At 37.6% G+C, this 14,441-nt stretch overlaps 2 protein-coding genes across 3 annotated transcripts; both read right to left on the reverse strand.

Moving 5' to 3' along the window:
- Positions 1-8: 8 nt before the first annotated feature.
- Stat92e (Signal transducer and transcription activator Stat92E) lies at positions 9-10,925 on the reverse strand. Of its 2 annotated transcripts, none has more exons than XM_071771718.1 (10): positions 10,472-10,925; positions 8,946-9,096; positions 8,693-8,849; positions 8,267-8,607; positions 8,007-8,150; positions 7,447-7,918; positions 6,636-7,311; positions 6,389-6,553; positions 6,081-6,318; positions 9-2,646 (listed from the first exon to the last, which is right to left on the reverse strand). In XM_071771718.1, exons 2-10 carry the CDS (start codon positions 9,071-9,073, stop codon positions 2,472-2,474), a joined length of 2,496 nt encoding a protein of 831 aa, XP_071627819.1. In that variant the 5' UTR covers positions 9,074-9,096; positions 10,472-10,925; the 3' UTR covers positions 9-2,471. The 2 variants fall into 2 exon arrangements, with proteins under 2 accessions (XP_071627819.1, XP_071627820.1); XM_071771719.1 differs by lacking the exon at positions 9-2,646 and adding an exon at positions 3,483-5,483.
- Positions 10,926-11,595: 670 nt separating this feature from the next.
- Positions 11,596-14,414, reverse strand: Rtet (major facilitator superfamily domain-containing protein rtet). The gene is made up of 7 exons (XM_071771738.1): positions 13,767-14,414; positions 13,430-13,692; positions 13,035-13,326; positions 12,668-12,888; positions 12,490-12,580; positions 12,230-12,367; positions 11,596-12,157 (listed from the first exon to the last, which is right to left on the reverse strand). Exons 1-7 carry the CDS (start codon positions 13,984-13,986, stop codon positions 12,063-12,065), a joined length of 1,320 nt encoding a protein of 439 aa, XP_071627839.1. The 5' UTR covers positions 13,987-14,414; the 3' UTR covers positions 11,596-12,062.
- Between the last annotated feature and the right edge of the window lie 27 nt (positions 14,415-14,441).

The raw sequence follows: 14,441 nt of genomic DNA on the forward strand, positions 1-14,441 counted from the left end.
AACAATCGTTCTTTAAATTTTGTAATATTTATTTCCAGTATACTTTCCTTTTGAGGAAGCTAATAATATATTGCTAAAAAGCTATGCCAGTAAATAGAAATGATTGCGCTAACTATAATTATTAATTAATTCTTCGTACTGCAATCATGGCATCTAAATCTAAATTAACAACATAGATAACATCAAAAACATCGAATTTACATTTTGCTCCTCGAGATTTCGGATATGGAGATGTACATCGAGCAAATCGTGTGAATTCTATTCTAAATATAGCTACAGCAATAAACAGCCGGGTTACTGGATAGCTTTATGGGTAGCCGCCTACCAAGGGAAAGATCCAAGTTTAATTTCTCTGCCTTGCCATTCTACTTATGATATAACAGATTTTGGAAAAATATTATTTCATTGTAATATAATAGAAACAAGTGTCCAAAACTTAAACAAATCACATGTTATACATTGCAAAGCCGCGGTACTTTACCACAATAGGGATGAATATCCATTAAAGTAGAAAGAAAAAAAAGAAACAACCATTATATTTGCTCTACAATTTACTTTATTCCGCGTTTAAACATACGTGTCACGTTATATCGTAAAACATACAGGGGAGGGAATAGGGCACCGTAGTAATTATCTATAATAACTTGAAGTTATTATAGCTACTTAGTTTAAGTTAAAAAATAAGGAGATTTTATGTAAATTCTATGAAAATTAGTCTCCTTACTTTTTCCCTTCTCTCTCTGTCTTATACTTCTAAAAATATTCCTTAATTCTAAAAATAATTCTAAAAGTTTGTGTTAGATTTCAATCTAAATCGCCGCAAGTACATAGGTACACCCTAAATTATTTTTCAAAGACAACTTAACTCTCGGCAAAATATTACATAGGTCCAAGAAATTTGAGATATCACTGAAATAAAAAAACTTTCTTAAAAATTAGTTAAAATGATATAATCTTAAATCGACGAGATCTTTACAGAACTTGCCGAAATATTGCAGAATACAAAATTTAAAAATGCGCAAGGCACTTACTTCAGGTTACATCACACAATGCACTTTTAAATCTACATAACACGCGCTTATCGTTCCCTTTAACATTACTTTTCTGTGTAACTGAACCAAATGCGACGAAACCAAAAATTTAATCGATTCCCTGTTTTTCCTTGGCTGCTATCCAAATGCTCTATTTCCAAAATTCAAAATGCATGTAAATGGCAATTTGACTAGGTGATCGTGGAAATGATGGTCTATGCATTGTTGAAGCATAAGCGTACGCTCTAAAAATCTCTCTTCAATGAGTCTCTATCGTTATCTAATAATCCTAAACATTTTAATTAGACAAGCAATATTGCAAGGAATTTGTTTTTCTCTTTATAATCATTTAAAGATGTAAAACCAATTTGTAACCATGGTACCATAACTACACAAATTATTATAAAAAAAGAGAAAGAAAAATATAATATGATTTACAGTATTTCGTTAAAATGTTCTCTATAAAACGATCTAAATGTTTAACAAAAATAATTGTTATATCAATCTCTATATGTAATACTATATATATATATGTAATATAGATAGATATTATATGTATATCTGCTTAGTAGAGCTTATAATCTGCTATTCACAAGCGACATACAATTCTATTTATAATTACTCTCTTAGCACTTCATATGTTATAGACAATAATATATATAAATCTTTGTACTAAGTCTGTTTTACATTTTGTGTAAGAACTTAAATTACATTCATGAACGTTACAAAAAATGATACATACGAAGAGCTTAAGGAGAGGATAAAATTAATGAAATCGTTAACGGAAACGAATATGAAAAAACAATTTTTGGTTATCTCACTAGAAGAATTAATAAATTTGGAATATATAGAAACACTGAATCTAAGAATAGCTTGTTCCTTTTCATTAAAAAATATTAGATATATTAATGAAAAAGATCACAATTTTAGTCGTAACGTCAATTCATTAAACAGATACGAATGTCTTCGAATCTATTTAATAGTGAGTTGCTTAACGTATCAACATGATTTACGCAAGAGCCCTTGAATGTATTCAAGGGCTCAGTCAGTGCAACTTGAGTATAAGAGAACAAGATCAACAGAGATATATTACATATATATCATATTAGGTAAAAGTGATAACAATCTTTCTATAATCTTCTAAAGATATACATATAAGAAAGCCAATTTTTTCGTAGCTAGAAAACACTGGCTATGAATCGTTGTTATAAAAGAAGAGAAGAGAGAAAAAGAAATATAATTGCATTATTTTAGGATACGTTAATATCCCTCCCCTGTTAACAATTCGCGATACATTGCATTCGATTGCCTCCGGCGCGCTTCAGGCGTGACTGACAAATAGAGATCGAAGAAAGGTCGGGATTAGGCCTGCAACGGCGGTCATTACGGATGTGCCGTCGTATCTCAAGGACGACGGTGCGTCTCGTATAGGCATACCTCCTATTGCAGCTTGGTAGATTGGTTGTACTGCATGAAGTCGAAGCCGAAGTTGTTCAAGTGATCCAAGTTGAGATTTTCGTCGATCGATGACAACTCGTTGTTACTCATCATCTCCATGTAGTCCATGTCCGAACCTGGCTGCCCAACGCCTGACTGGCCGAGACCCGGAGCGTAGCTACCACAGATCAAAACACAACCCCAATCACTGGCAATCCTCGATAATCATTATCGTAGGTTTAAATCTCGCCCTCTCTTCCCTCCGTATCTTTCCTTTCTCTCTAGCTTTTTTTTTAAATCTGGGAATGTATCGTTCACTACTTTTTTGAAGGTGACCGATTATAGCCGGGATAGCCGGTACAACACGGCGAAGGGAGTACGAATGACAACCACAAGAGCCCCACCCAAAACTAGGCTTGCACGTCGGTCACTTGTCATCTCCGAGAAAAGCAAAATGGGAATCGTAAAATTCGTAAATGATTCTTTTCCCGTCGTTTTACCTCTCGACTCGTGCGGCGCACGAGAGCAACGAAACGGCAATATCGTTCCAATGAATCCGCGAGCAATAACGTTGCTCAATTGCCAGCTGCGAGTGATTGGAGCTGCATTTTGCAGAATAGTATTGAACATTCTGTTGTGGTTGTACCGGCTTGCTCCAGGCCTTTGCCTCTTTTACTTTTACAGACACAGTTATCTTATACGAGTAACATATCTGCGCACCTGTTCTGCTAAACGTGGCATTTTTTTTTAACACGCGAATGTTTACGCTACATGTATGCAACATTACAAGCTACAGTATGCAAAAGTTATATAATAGTATAAAAGCTACATTAAAGCCATGAATAAGCCGTTGCGTTAGAAAAATGAATCATAGAAAAATACTTGGCAGTCGAAAAATTAATTTTATCCTAATTTCTAATCAATATTTCACAATGGTCCACAATTGAGATATGATTATATATGAATATCTACTTAATCGAAATAGAGCCGTTTCAACGATAAAAACGAAATATGTTGAAATAAAGTATGTGTTTATTAAATTTATTAATAAATTTTAAATTCTTTTTGGTTATAAAAATTTGCGTGTGGTTATACAATATGTGTTGTGTTTTGTATGTGTGTATATGTATGTGCGCGCTCGCGCTCGCGCGTGTGTGTGTGTGTGTGTGTGTGTGTGTCAAAAAATAAACAATACTAAAAATTAGAGTAGAAAACAGAGATCGCATTTTTAATACCAATTATACAATTTAACGCATAAACTAAACATATAAATTTAATGATATACAAAATTGCAATTGTGCGTGAAGGCACTTTATATTATAGTAATTCATTTAGAGAATCTCCTCAAAATACTAATATTGCATTATTCATAAGTTTTTACACAGTAGCAATGCCTTTTAATACTAGATTTATAAATAGCTGATTAATCACAGGCTTTATTCATGCTATAGGTAATGAGTTGCATTGCTGTCAATTGCCTTTGTTTCATTCTTCAAATGAACATTACTTCAACATTTTTGTTAATTAATGAACAATATGTTTAGTATACAGTAAAGTATACAGGATGCTGAAAAACAATGTAGACAAACTCGCTGAGGGAGATCCAGGGAAATAAAATAAACAACTTTTTCCTCTGTATCCCTCCCTCACCAAGTTTGTCTATACATAGTTTTTCAGGACTCTGTATACATATGTATATATATACATACATATATATATCTTTATAGATAGATAAAAATTATATATAAAGAAATCTGTATCAGAGATGCATGCATATACATCTGCATATATGTATACAATATATAAATAAATTATTTTTTAGTTGTATATTAAGAATATTATTCGTTATATATATTTTTAAAATTTCAATCTGTTTTGACAAAAACTTGTATTAAAATTGGAAAACGCATTTGTCGTAACAAATACAAATTCCCGTCGTAACTATAACAAAAATAGATGTATAGCCTTTAAAATACTGACTGTAATTGCTTATTTGAATACTTTAGCAGACCATATGGGTATTCATAGTATTATCGGTAAAGCTGAGAAATGATACGTTTGTAATATAATTCTTTTTATAATTGTGGAGCTGAATTATATCAAGATTTAAATATGACTATATAATATGAACATTCTTGTTTGTTTATATGTGTATTGAAGAATATTTGAGCAAATGATTAAAGCATAATTGGGACGTTATCGTATGAATAAAGTCTCATGTACTTATAGTATAAATAAAGCCTTGTTATTGGACAAAAATACTGGGGTACACACAATAAATATACATGGGAGAAAATGCAATGTAAGAGTTAATCAAAAACCGTAAAAAAAAAAAAGAATACGTTGAGTAATTTATTAAATGATGATTTAACGTGATTGTTACTTTGTGGCGTCGCTAGTCATACATTTACACATATATTTTGAATTTTACAGCAGATAATGATTATTTATCTGCATTCACGTCACAGTTGTTTTGTTCAGACAACCATATACTCGGAATAACCCAATATCGTCCAACACATAGTATCAGTCATTACAAAATTCGTTGAATAATGCGTGCCTTATCGTACATTACGGTCTAAACTCTTCATTTTTCCCCCTCGCTCATCTGGCTTAAATCTATCTCGCTCATTTAGCTTATTAAACAATACATTATTTTGTAAAAACTTTTACAAAAAGTACGATCGCGCAGTTATCATTACATTTTTCTATAGAAATCCTTGTCAAAAGACTTATATTATAAAAAAAAATGAAAAAAATACTGACCGTCTTTGCAAAAAAAAAAATAGAAAATCTAGATGTATGTAAAATGTGAGTTAAGTGCAAGGAATGTGTAATACTTGTTTTCATTTGCAATAAGCTCACATAAATTATTGTCTTCGATTTTCATTTTTTTCAAGCCGGAGGGATGTAATATGGTACTTTGGTATTGTGTTTCATTTTCATTCACAATCTGAGATAGCAAATGACGAGAAATAAAATCTTCTGTGCCATCAACAAAAACGGTTTCAATATCTGTTAAAAGTCATAATCAATTATATGCTTGCAGTGGTAATCAAAAAATTTAGAACTTTCATTTTAAAATTATTCATAAAATACGATAGCACAATTAATTATATACTTGTAGTGATAAAAATTTAAAACTTTTACTTTAAGATTATTATTTATAAAATACGGTAGCATAACTAATTATATGCTACCGCAGTAACAATCGAAAAACTTTGAATTATCTTAAGATTATTAGTCATAAAATACGGGTGATATGTTTGACATCGATATACAGATGTCCGGTAAATTATGCCACAACCGATGAAAAAGTGATATCTCGTGAAGAAAGTAATAAAAAAAAAAAAAAATATATATATATATAAAACAAATTTTTAAGTACAAAAAAAAACATTTTCTTCGAAAGTTGCGCCATCAATTGAAAAAATGTTTTGCTATCGTTTACTTAATTCACTGGACATCGTGCATAATCTGAGATTCGTTTCTCTTTCAAGGATAACAAAGTACCAAATGTAAAGGCATATCGACATCTCGATATTTCATAGTTGATTTAGTAGAAATATCAGGTAAAGATTACTGATCCGATATTATATCCAAGAGACTGACCTTGATGCTACGGATGGCGTGTCCCTCGTGGATGGATCTGGTGGACTATGCGGTGGAAATACAGTCTGCGGTGTGGCAGGGTAACTTCCACCCGGACCGCTCTGGCCGTTGTTGCTTACGCCTGTTACGGATGAATGGGACGGCGTTTGACCACCGATGCTGGGCAGAGCGCCCCAGCCTGGCACATGTGTTACTAAATATGGCTTGACGTACCCGTTTGACGTTTGAGTTTGGTTATCTATAGAAATTAATTTATTATTACTATTATTAATTACTCACAAACGGTAAAATTAGTCTATTATACGTACCAGTAAATGGAGTGTAATATTTGCCGAAGGCAGTATCTTTGCTGATATCTGGATAGAGATACTGCAAATGTTGCATATCGGCAAGACGATCAGCCAAGCTTCGAATAGCAAAGTCTTTGCTAGTAAACGGTTGCAGCATGAAGACATGTTCTGATGTTGCTTGATCTGATAACGTTAAGATACCAGTTATGTATCTTCTCACATAAAATTTATCTCAGTGTATATCGAATTAGTTTCGATACTTTACCTCCAACCCAAGCAATAGTAATACCGCCGAGTTCTGAATCGGAATAACGCATCAAAAAAGTGCCAACCGCGCAGTTTGCCAGCATCTCTTCAGCTTGTTTCTTCCGGATGAATCCGAGGATGTATCGGTCGATCCATGGACCTCTTAGATGTTCCCTGGTCAATTTCATAACGGCATAAAACCATTCCCAAAAGGTGAAGTTTCTTTCGGGTAATGGTTCTTTGCAGAACTGCGCCCAACTCAACAGCATGTTCGAATAATCCTGACCGATTGAATTGCCATTGCTTCGGAATGCCTTCTCCGCGAGAAATCGGAGATTGTCCTCGGTCAAAGGATGACCGGTCGCCGAGCGGAACTTCATGTTCAATGCCTCCGCCACTTGGGCCCACGGCACTTTCTCCGGTACTTGGAACGGCTGCCTACCCGGTTCGGCAAACGCGTTATCCCAAGTGACCGTTGCCCATGCATGTGGTTCCTGGTTACCGTGTACTATCACAACCACGGGCAAACTCAGGGTCCAAACTTGAAATACTAATTCGCCTCCGCCAACGCAAAACTGCGATTGAAATAGTAATGAAAATTTCTCATCCATCACGGATTCCGTACCCTTCTTCTCCGTCCGCTTGATCTTCTTCAGCTGCATGTTGCGGAAACTCACCGAGAGTTGCCTAGTCGCCTGCAAAATAATATTACGTAATAATAATAATATTACGCGATTATACTTTTAAGCTTTGAATTGTTCTCAAAATACTTTTGTCTATTTGCACATTATGACATTTAACATACAATGAATATCAAAAGTCTCGCACACCTGGTGATACTCCATTGTGCCTGTGTTATTCAAGATCTCGCCGCTGACCTCGCCGCATTTTGCCATTTTCTCGCTCTTCAACAAAGCGTTTGCCTGTGTTTCGCTAATTATGCTCACTTTTACTTGCGGCGGTGTCATGTGAACGTTCAACTTGCCTCCGACAAGAAGGCGCACTGTGCTTGTAAAACGAGTGTTAGTCTTCATGACTTGCGGTGGTTGTTTCTCAATAATAAAAGTACTTGTGACAAGCGAACTGAGAAATTGTGTGATTTGAGTGTTCAAAGTTGGAAGAGTATCTCGAATGCCTGGTGGTTCACATTGGAACTTTTGCTTCAAACGTTCCGCTTCCTTGATCTGTTGCCGAGTCTGCCAGATTAGCTCGGCGAGACTCTCGCACCACTCCTGAATGGAATCTAAATTGTTGGACGCGAAATTTGCACCATTACCAGCCAATTGCTGATCTCTCTTCCACCTAATATCCGAAATATCAGGATTTATTGATAGTTCGATAAGAGGAGGAGAAGTCTATATCTTACTATCTTTACATATCAATGCTTTACCTTATTAGCTCGTCGTCGAGAATTCTCGATTGTAAAACATTCAATTTTTTAATAATATCATCCAATTTCTCCATAAGCATCAAACGTAGACGAACCACGCCATTTACTTTTTGACTCAGTTGCAGATCCTGCTGTTCTTTTTGTCTAAATAAAGAAGAAGTGTCTTGTATCATAAGCTAACAGAAATTGTAATATCTATTACGTTTTAAATTGTAATTGTAATATATACTACATCTTAAATTGCCAACAAATCGTCTTACCTCCTAATCTTTTTTTCCAACTCCATATTTTGTTGATTCTGCACTTGCATAGCGATATGTTGCAAATGGGCATTGAGTTTCGTACACTCGTGATAACTAAGAGCGAAAGATTCCTGCTCCTGTTCTATCTTTCGCAAGTCCTCCCCGGTCTCGTATGTCTTTCGCCGCAATACATCGACCTGATGAGCTATTTCCGTAACCGTGTCGCCTAACATCAAGTTGACCCTGTCACTGGTTATCAAACCTCCTAAATGTTCGGCTTCCGCCACCAATTTCATCTCCGTGCCCAAACAGTGTCTAATTATTTTATACAACGTCAATGGATTGTCACTGTATCTTTGCTGTAGTAAAAGTATAACAGAGATGAGTAACATTTTTTTAAATTCAGGTAAATAAACACGAAAAGCGGCACGATATATAACTCACTCGGAACATGGTAGCAGCCTCTATCAATTTCATCTTTGTTACAAACATATCTTCCGTGGTAAGAGTGTTTGCTTTTGATTCTAACTCGAGTATCAATGATCCGACAAAGCTGTTTACGTAGTGCTCAAACTGTGGACTTTCCGTATCTACGTTATTCCTAAAACATTAACGATGAAATAATATAAATTCTCATTCATCTAAAAGTGACTAAATGAAAAAGTGCTTTCCCCGAAATTATATATATTATTCTTACCACAGCTTTTCTTCTAACCATGATGACAAGAAGTGTCTCACTTCAATCGGGAAATGTTCGCCATATATATTGCGCACCTTTTGCAACGAGTCTTGCGACAGTTGCTGTGCTTTTAGCCACAGCGCCATTTTGTCAGATAATTGTAATCTTTCTGAGGAAAGAAAGTGTCCGTTACATTACGTTAATCGAGATATTCCCTCTCGCAGATAAATATTCAAATCTTAAGGGCGACTGCGACCAACCTTGAATTAATTTAATCGGCGATTTTAATTCTAATTGGCAAAACCGCTCACAGTTGGAAATTCCAAGTACTTACGATTCATACGATTCATCGTCGCTAATCTAATCTATTTACTCATGTGTCATACAAAAATTCGTTCCGTATTCAGTCCATAAAAATTAATACGTCGATTAATACCGCAGGTATTTAATCGACGCGAGTTAATCGCCGATTAAATAATAGTATTTCTTTAACGTAAATAAAATTGTCTTTCATTGACAGAAAAAGAAAGAAATTAGAGGTCATGAAATATGAGATTTTGCAGGAGGTAATTATGCCGTTTGTATCAATCGTCGATTCATTTCTTGTTGACACAGGAAGATATTTAAATTAGGAACGATAAAAACAACTTAAAAAATTGACCCGGGCAATTCTGCCGTCTGTGTCAATCCTCGATTGATTAGAGTTATTTAATCGAAATTACCCCGACATACAAAATAGACAGTTTTAAAAATGTTCAACGGCGTTTCGTCGCTATATCTCGGCAAGTTGTAAGTACCGACAAAAAAAATATCATTATAAATAGATTTTGCGAATGTTTCTTCCGCACGTTGCAGCCGCGCGGGAAGCCGAGCGGGAAGCTTCAGAATCTCGATATACAAATAAACTGCGATACGTGAACATTATGTAATCTGATATCACTCGGATGATCGAGGATGACTCGTTGCTAAAGTTCGCGGCCAGATATCCCAGAAATATCATGTATAACGAGTAATCGCGTAGTTTTTCCGAGGCTTATTATTCGGAAAATATCTCGAACTTCGCTTGGAGACGTCCCCGTTCATTAAGCTTACAATTAGCATCGATGGTAATTACGTCGGTAATTTATGTTGAAAAAAAATGAAGCGATCTCGCCGATTTATTTTTATCGGCGACAATTTAGCGGACTCGCCGAGGGAGGAGAAGACGTCGCGCGCTGAAACTTGGAAGGAACGGAAGTTCGCGCGAAGGAGCCCAAAGGAAAAAAAAACACGGCGACGACGAAAGTTCGTCGAAAAGTCTCGCGACGAAAAAGCTCGCTCGCCGAAGCAGAGGGGAAGAAAAAAGCGTGTATCGCGCGCACGTACGTAACAACGTAACACGCAAATAGATAAGAACGCGGGGGGAGGGGAGAGGATAAAGAGGGGAGAGAAGGGAAGGGATGGCGAGAGGGAGCGGGGGGACGAAGCGGGGAGCGGGGGTAGAACAGCGGGCAAAGAGCGAACGAAGACTCGGCTCCGGAATTCGAGACTACTCGGAAACTCACCCGATCCTCGTCCCCGCTACTCGCACGTTTTTCAGAAAGAAGACGTTTCTCGGCGACGATGTTATACGACGCAATACATACGGCGTACGCGTAATCGTAGCCGTTGCCGTTGCCGTCGCCGTCGTCGCCGTCGCTGCTGCTCCGCTCGCCTCTTCGACGTGTTGTTTCACACCGGCGACCTTGAAACTTATCGCTGACGCGCGGATGCGACGTCAGCTATAATCCGCGCACTGGCCGCGCAATAATCGCGGAAAGGAGTACGCGTATTGCGCGCGATCGGACTCACACCCACGCTGCCATCAATAATGCCCGCTCCTCGTCCTCGGGACCAGACTGTCTCTGTCCCTTCTACCGAAAGTTACACCCCGAAGAAGTCCTCCTACCGCCGCTTCCGCTCCAATCCGCTCCCTCGGCCGTCCTCTCGGCCGCGTACATCACAGGCCGTCGGGCACCGTCGGACGACGCGGATGACGGCGGAGTGAACCGACACGGGTGGAAATTCTCGGAATTTCCTACCGTAAACGGCGCCGGCGGCCGACGGTGGGGGCGCGCGCGCGCGCGAGTGGGACGTGGGACGGCTCACGTGACCGTCGCCGGACCTGCGCACGCTGCCGCCAGCCGCCAAGCGGGAATGCGGGATCCGTGATCCCCGCGCGCCGTGATTTATCGATAAACCACACCGACGGGTCTGTTTTTCCTCCTCGCGCTCCTGCTCCTCGCCGTTTTTCTTTGCACGCGCGCGCTTCGTGCCCCGTGGGCGCGCTGAAATAAACGACGATAACGGCGCGCGAGAGCGCGCGCAAATTGTAAATAATTGCGAGAGAGATCTAGTAAAGCCCCGTTTATCGATAAATCATCGATTTATTCGTCCGGTTTCTCCGTGAAATACGTTTATGTCATTATGCAAATCCGTCCAGTTTCGCGGATTTCCTTTACATTTCGGAGAAAGAAAGTATAGAAAGTGTAGGAATTTAATAAAAAGAAAACACAGATAAGATTAAAGAATTACGTAATAACGTATGATACGTATGGCTATATAAAATGTTTAATTTATTGGAATATCAGAATAATTTCAAATTTTCACAAAATTGTGAGTAAAATTATACGCGTATAACGCATAAATATAAATGTATATATTTTTTCTATAATATATTCTCGTTATATATATCACAAACTTTACGTATAGTATATATAAAATATAATACAATATAGATAACAAATACTTTTGTTGTATGTGGGTGTATATATGTATGTACACACACAATATACTCATCTGTTCGGCCTATAGGCCTTTAAGTGTGTAGCAAGCTAGATATAAATAACAAGTGTGATGTCTAGATAGATCTATTAATAGATCCATTTGTTAGAAATTGTTACTTTCTTGATATCACTATGATATCATTATCATAGTGATATACATATCACTAACAATAAGATATCAAACGTAATATATAGAGTATTTAGTTAATTTAAAAAACACAATATAAAACTGCAGTAAAACAGATAAAAAGATATAAAAATACTGTTTATACAATATTCTTTAAGATTAGAAAAAGGCAGAGGACGGCATGACGTTTGACTATTTCAGATATTACAAGGTACGCATGCTGTGCAAAATCAGTGGCGGTAGCGTGAGCAGCACAGCCCCGGTTAGATACGTCGTGGCACTCCCGATGCACCAGAACGCTGAAATAGGAATGCGCGCGTTCAAGAAAACGAAACTGATGAAGCGAAAGCATTTGCGTAAGTTCAATTTACCTGTAGAGGCGACGACGGGTCCGCAAGCGCGAGCCAGTGCACCTAGAGAGCGAAATATACCGGTGATCGCACCCTTTTGATGTTCGGGTCCAATACGCGTCACCAGAGTCATCATACAGGTGACCACCATCGCAGTGGCTGTAATAGATAATATGATGCAATTGTTATTGCAATGTATTATCGCCTGTACCGTGTTCAAACGATAAATTCGAATTTACTAATTTTTATATCGGTAATAAACAAACAAACGTAATGCTCACAAACTGCGAAAAGAAAAATCCCGACACCCAACATCTGTACATTGGTAGCGATCCCGATGCACATGAATGCAGGAATTATTAGCCATAAACCCTAAAATAATATTAAAAAAAGGTCTGACTGAATGAACAAGTATCACCTAATAACGGAGAAATGTATAGAAAGATTAACGAAGGTTACCAACTCGCCGATGGTTTTTGTTCTATTCGGGGGTATATGCCGCACCCAACCGCCCTGTAAAATTGCCATTATCAGTCCGATCCAAAGAAACATCCAACCTTGTTGCATGCTAGTAAATCCGAACGTATGATGCGTCAAAAATGTCAGAGTAAATTCCAAACCACTGTATATAAACAGATATATGAAGTATGCTCGACCCAAAATCTTCAAATCTTGTTGATCTGAAAACAAAATCCGTTTAAAGTTCACAGGATCTTTTTGCTGCTTATAATTTAACAATGATACAACTCGAGTAATAATTTATATGTAAGTTACAAAAGAAATATATTACAAGAGATAATTTTTGACATTCTCTACGTTAGGATACCTTGCCGATTCAAGTTTAGCACTCCATTAAATTGGAAGAGATCGATAGGATTAATGTAGGAAATTGCACCGGATAATCCTTTTGCTAAAGTAGTCGCTCTATGTTTTAACGACAGACTTTCCTTCAGGTAGTAAGCAACAAAAAATAAGTCACTCAAGGCGAGGAAGAGCGCAAATAGAGCTGGCATCACGTACCACGTGCCTTCTCTATTACCACTGGAAATCCACGCGAAAAACGCTCCTATCATTGGTCCCACGACGAAACCGATGGAAAAGGCTATCCCCACAAGTGCCTGCAATAATGAGAGAAAAACGCAATTTGGAATTAAGTGGTATTTATTTTATAGGAATGCAATTTATTTATGCATTAAATGCTCGCTCATTTTGTTTCTTTACCATTGCCTTTCCTCTTGTTTTCGGAGAAGTGACGTCACTGATAACAGCCATCGACAGACTGATATTTCCCTTACTGATACCACCCACAAATCTGGCTAGTACAAATATACCGAAATTCATAGACAATGCCCATAAGAGGTAGGACAGTGAAATGCCTATCAAGCAGAGCAACATCAACGGTTTTCGTCCGTAAATATCCGATAATGCTCCAATGATTGGTGATCCCAGAAATTGCAAGAAGGAATACATAGAACCTAGGAAACCTGTGAAGCAAGAGACAATTTTAAAAAGGTATAACGTGAGAATTATCTTTTTGAACAAAAGTTCAACTACCAACCTCCATAAAGAACTGTGCTGACTTTATCTGGCGCGTCAAAGAACACTTGTATGCTCTTCATATGGCTCAAAATACTTGAATATAATCCATGTCCCTTTTCTATCTCTTTATAATGGTCCAGTAGAGCTGGCAGTAGCGGCAGTATCATTGTGAACGCTAGGAGATCCAGCAGCAGGGATACGAACACCACTCGTACTGTATTATCCTTGATTTCATTCATGTTTTTTTCAATATACAGTATTACACTATCCTCAAAAATTTGTATAAATTTTTACTTAATTTTAAGGATTTTCTCTGCGTTTATAGATTGCTCATATCCTCACACTCGGTCCACGACAGACTGTTGCGCAAATCGTTCGCGGATCTCCTAGATTCAGGAAGCGATTACTCGCTGTAATTTAATTTCAAAGCCACGAGTATACTTGCAAATTTGATTGGTATCTTTTATCCCATTACATAATGTAAACATTGTCATTTGTTCAAATACGTTCCTCAGCCCCGCCCCGCAATCGTAAGGTATAATGAGGAAGAGTTTCCCGGTCCCGTCATCGCGGCACGGGATCGTTAAGACAGACTCGTGTCACCCAAAAGTGAAAGGCTCTAATCTACCATCCGGCATCGCGGCATCCCGTTATATCCCACACATGCTTCGCATAATGCGGTCAGTAGTGAACA

Source organism: Temnothorax longispinosus, chromosome 2 (genome assembly GCF_030848805.1).
Source record: "Temnothorax longispinosus isolate EJ_2023e chromosome 2, Tlon_JGU_v1, whole genome shotgun sequence".
Classification (NCBI taxonomy): Eukaryota; Metazoa; Arthropoda; class Insecta; order Hymenoptera; family Formicidae; genus Temnothorax; species Temnothorax longispinosus.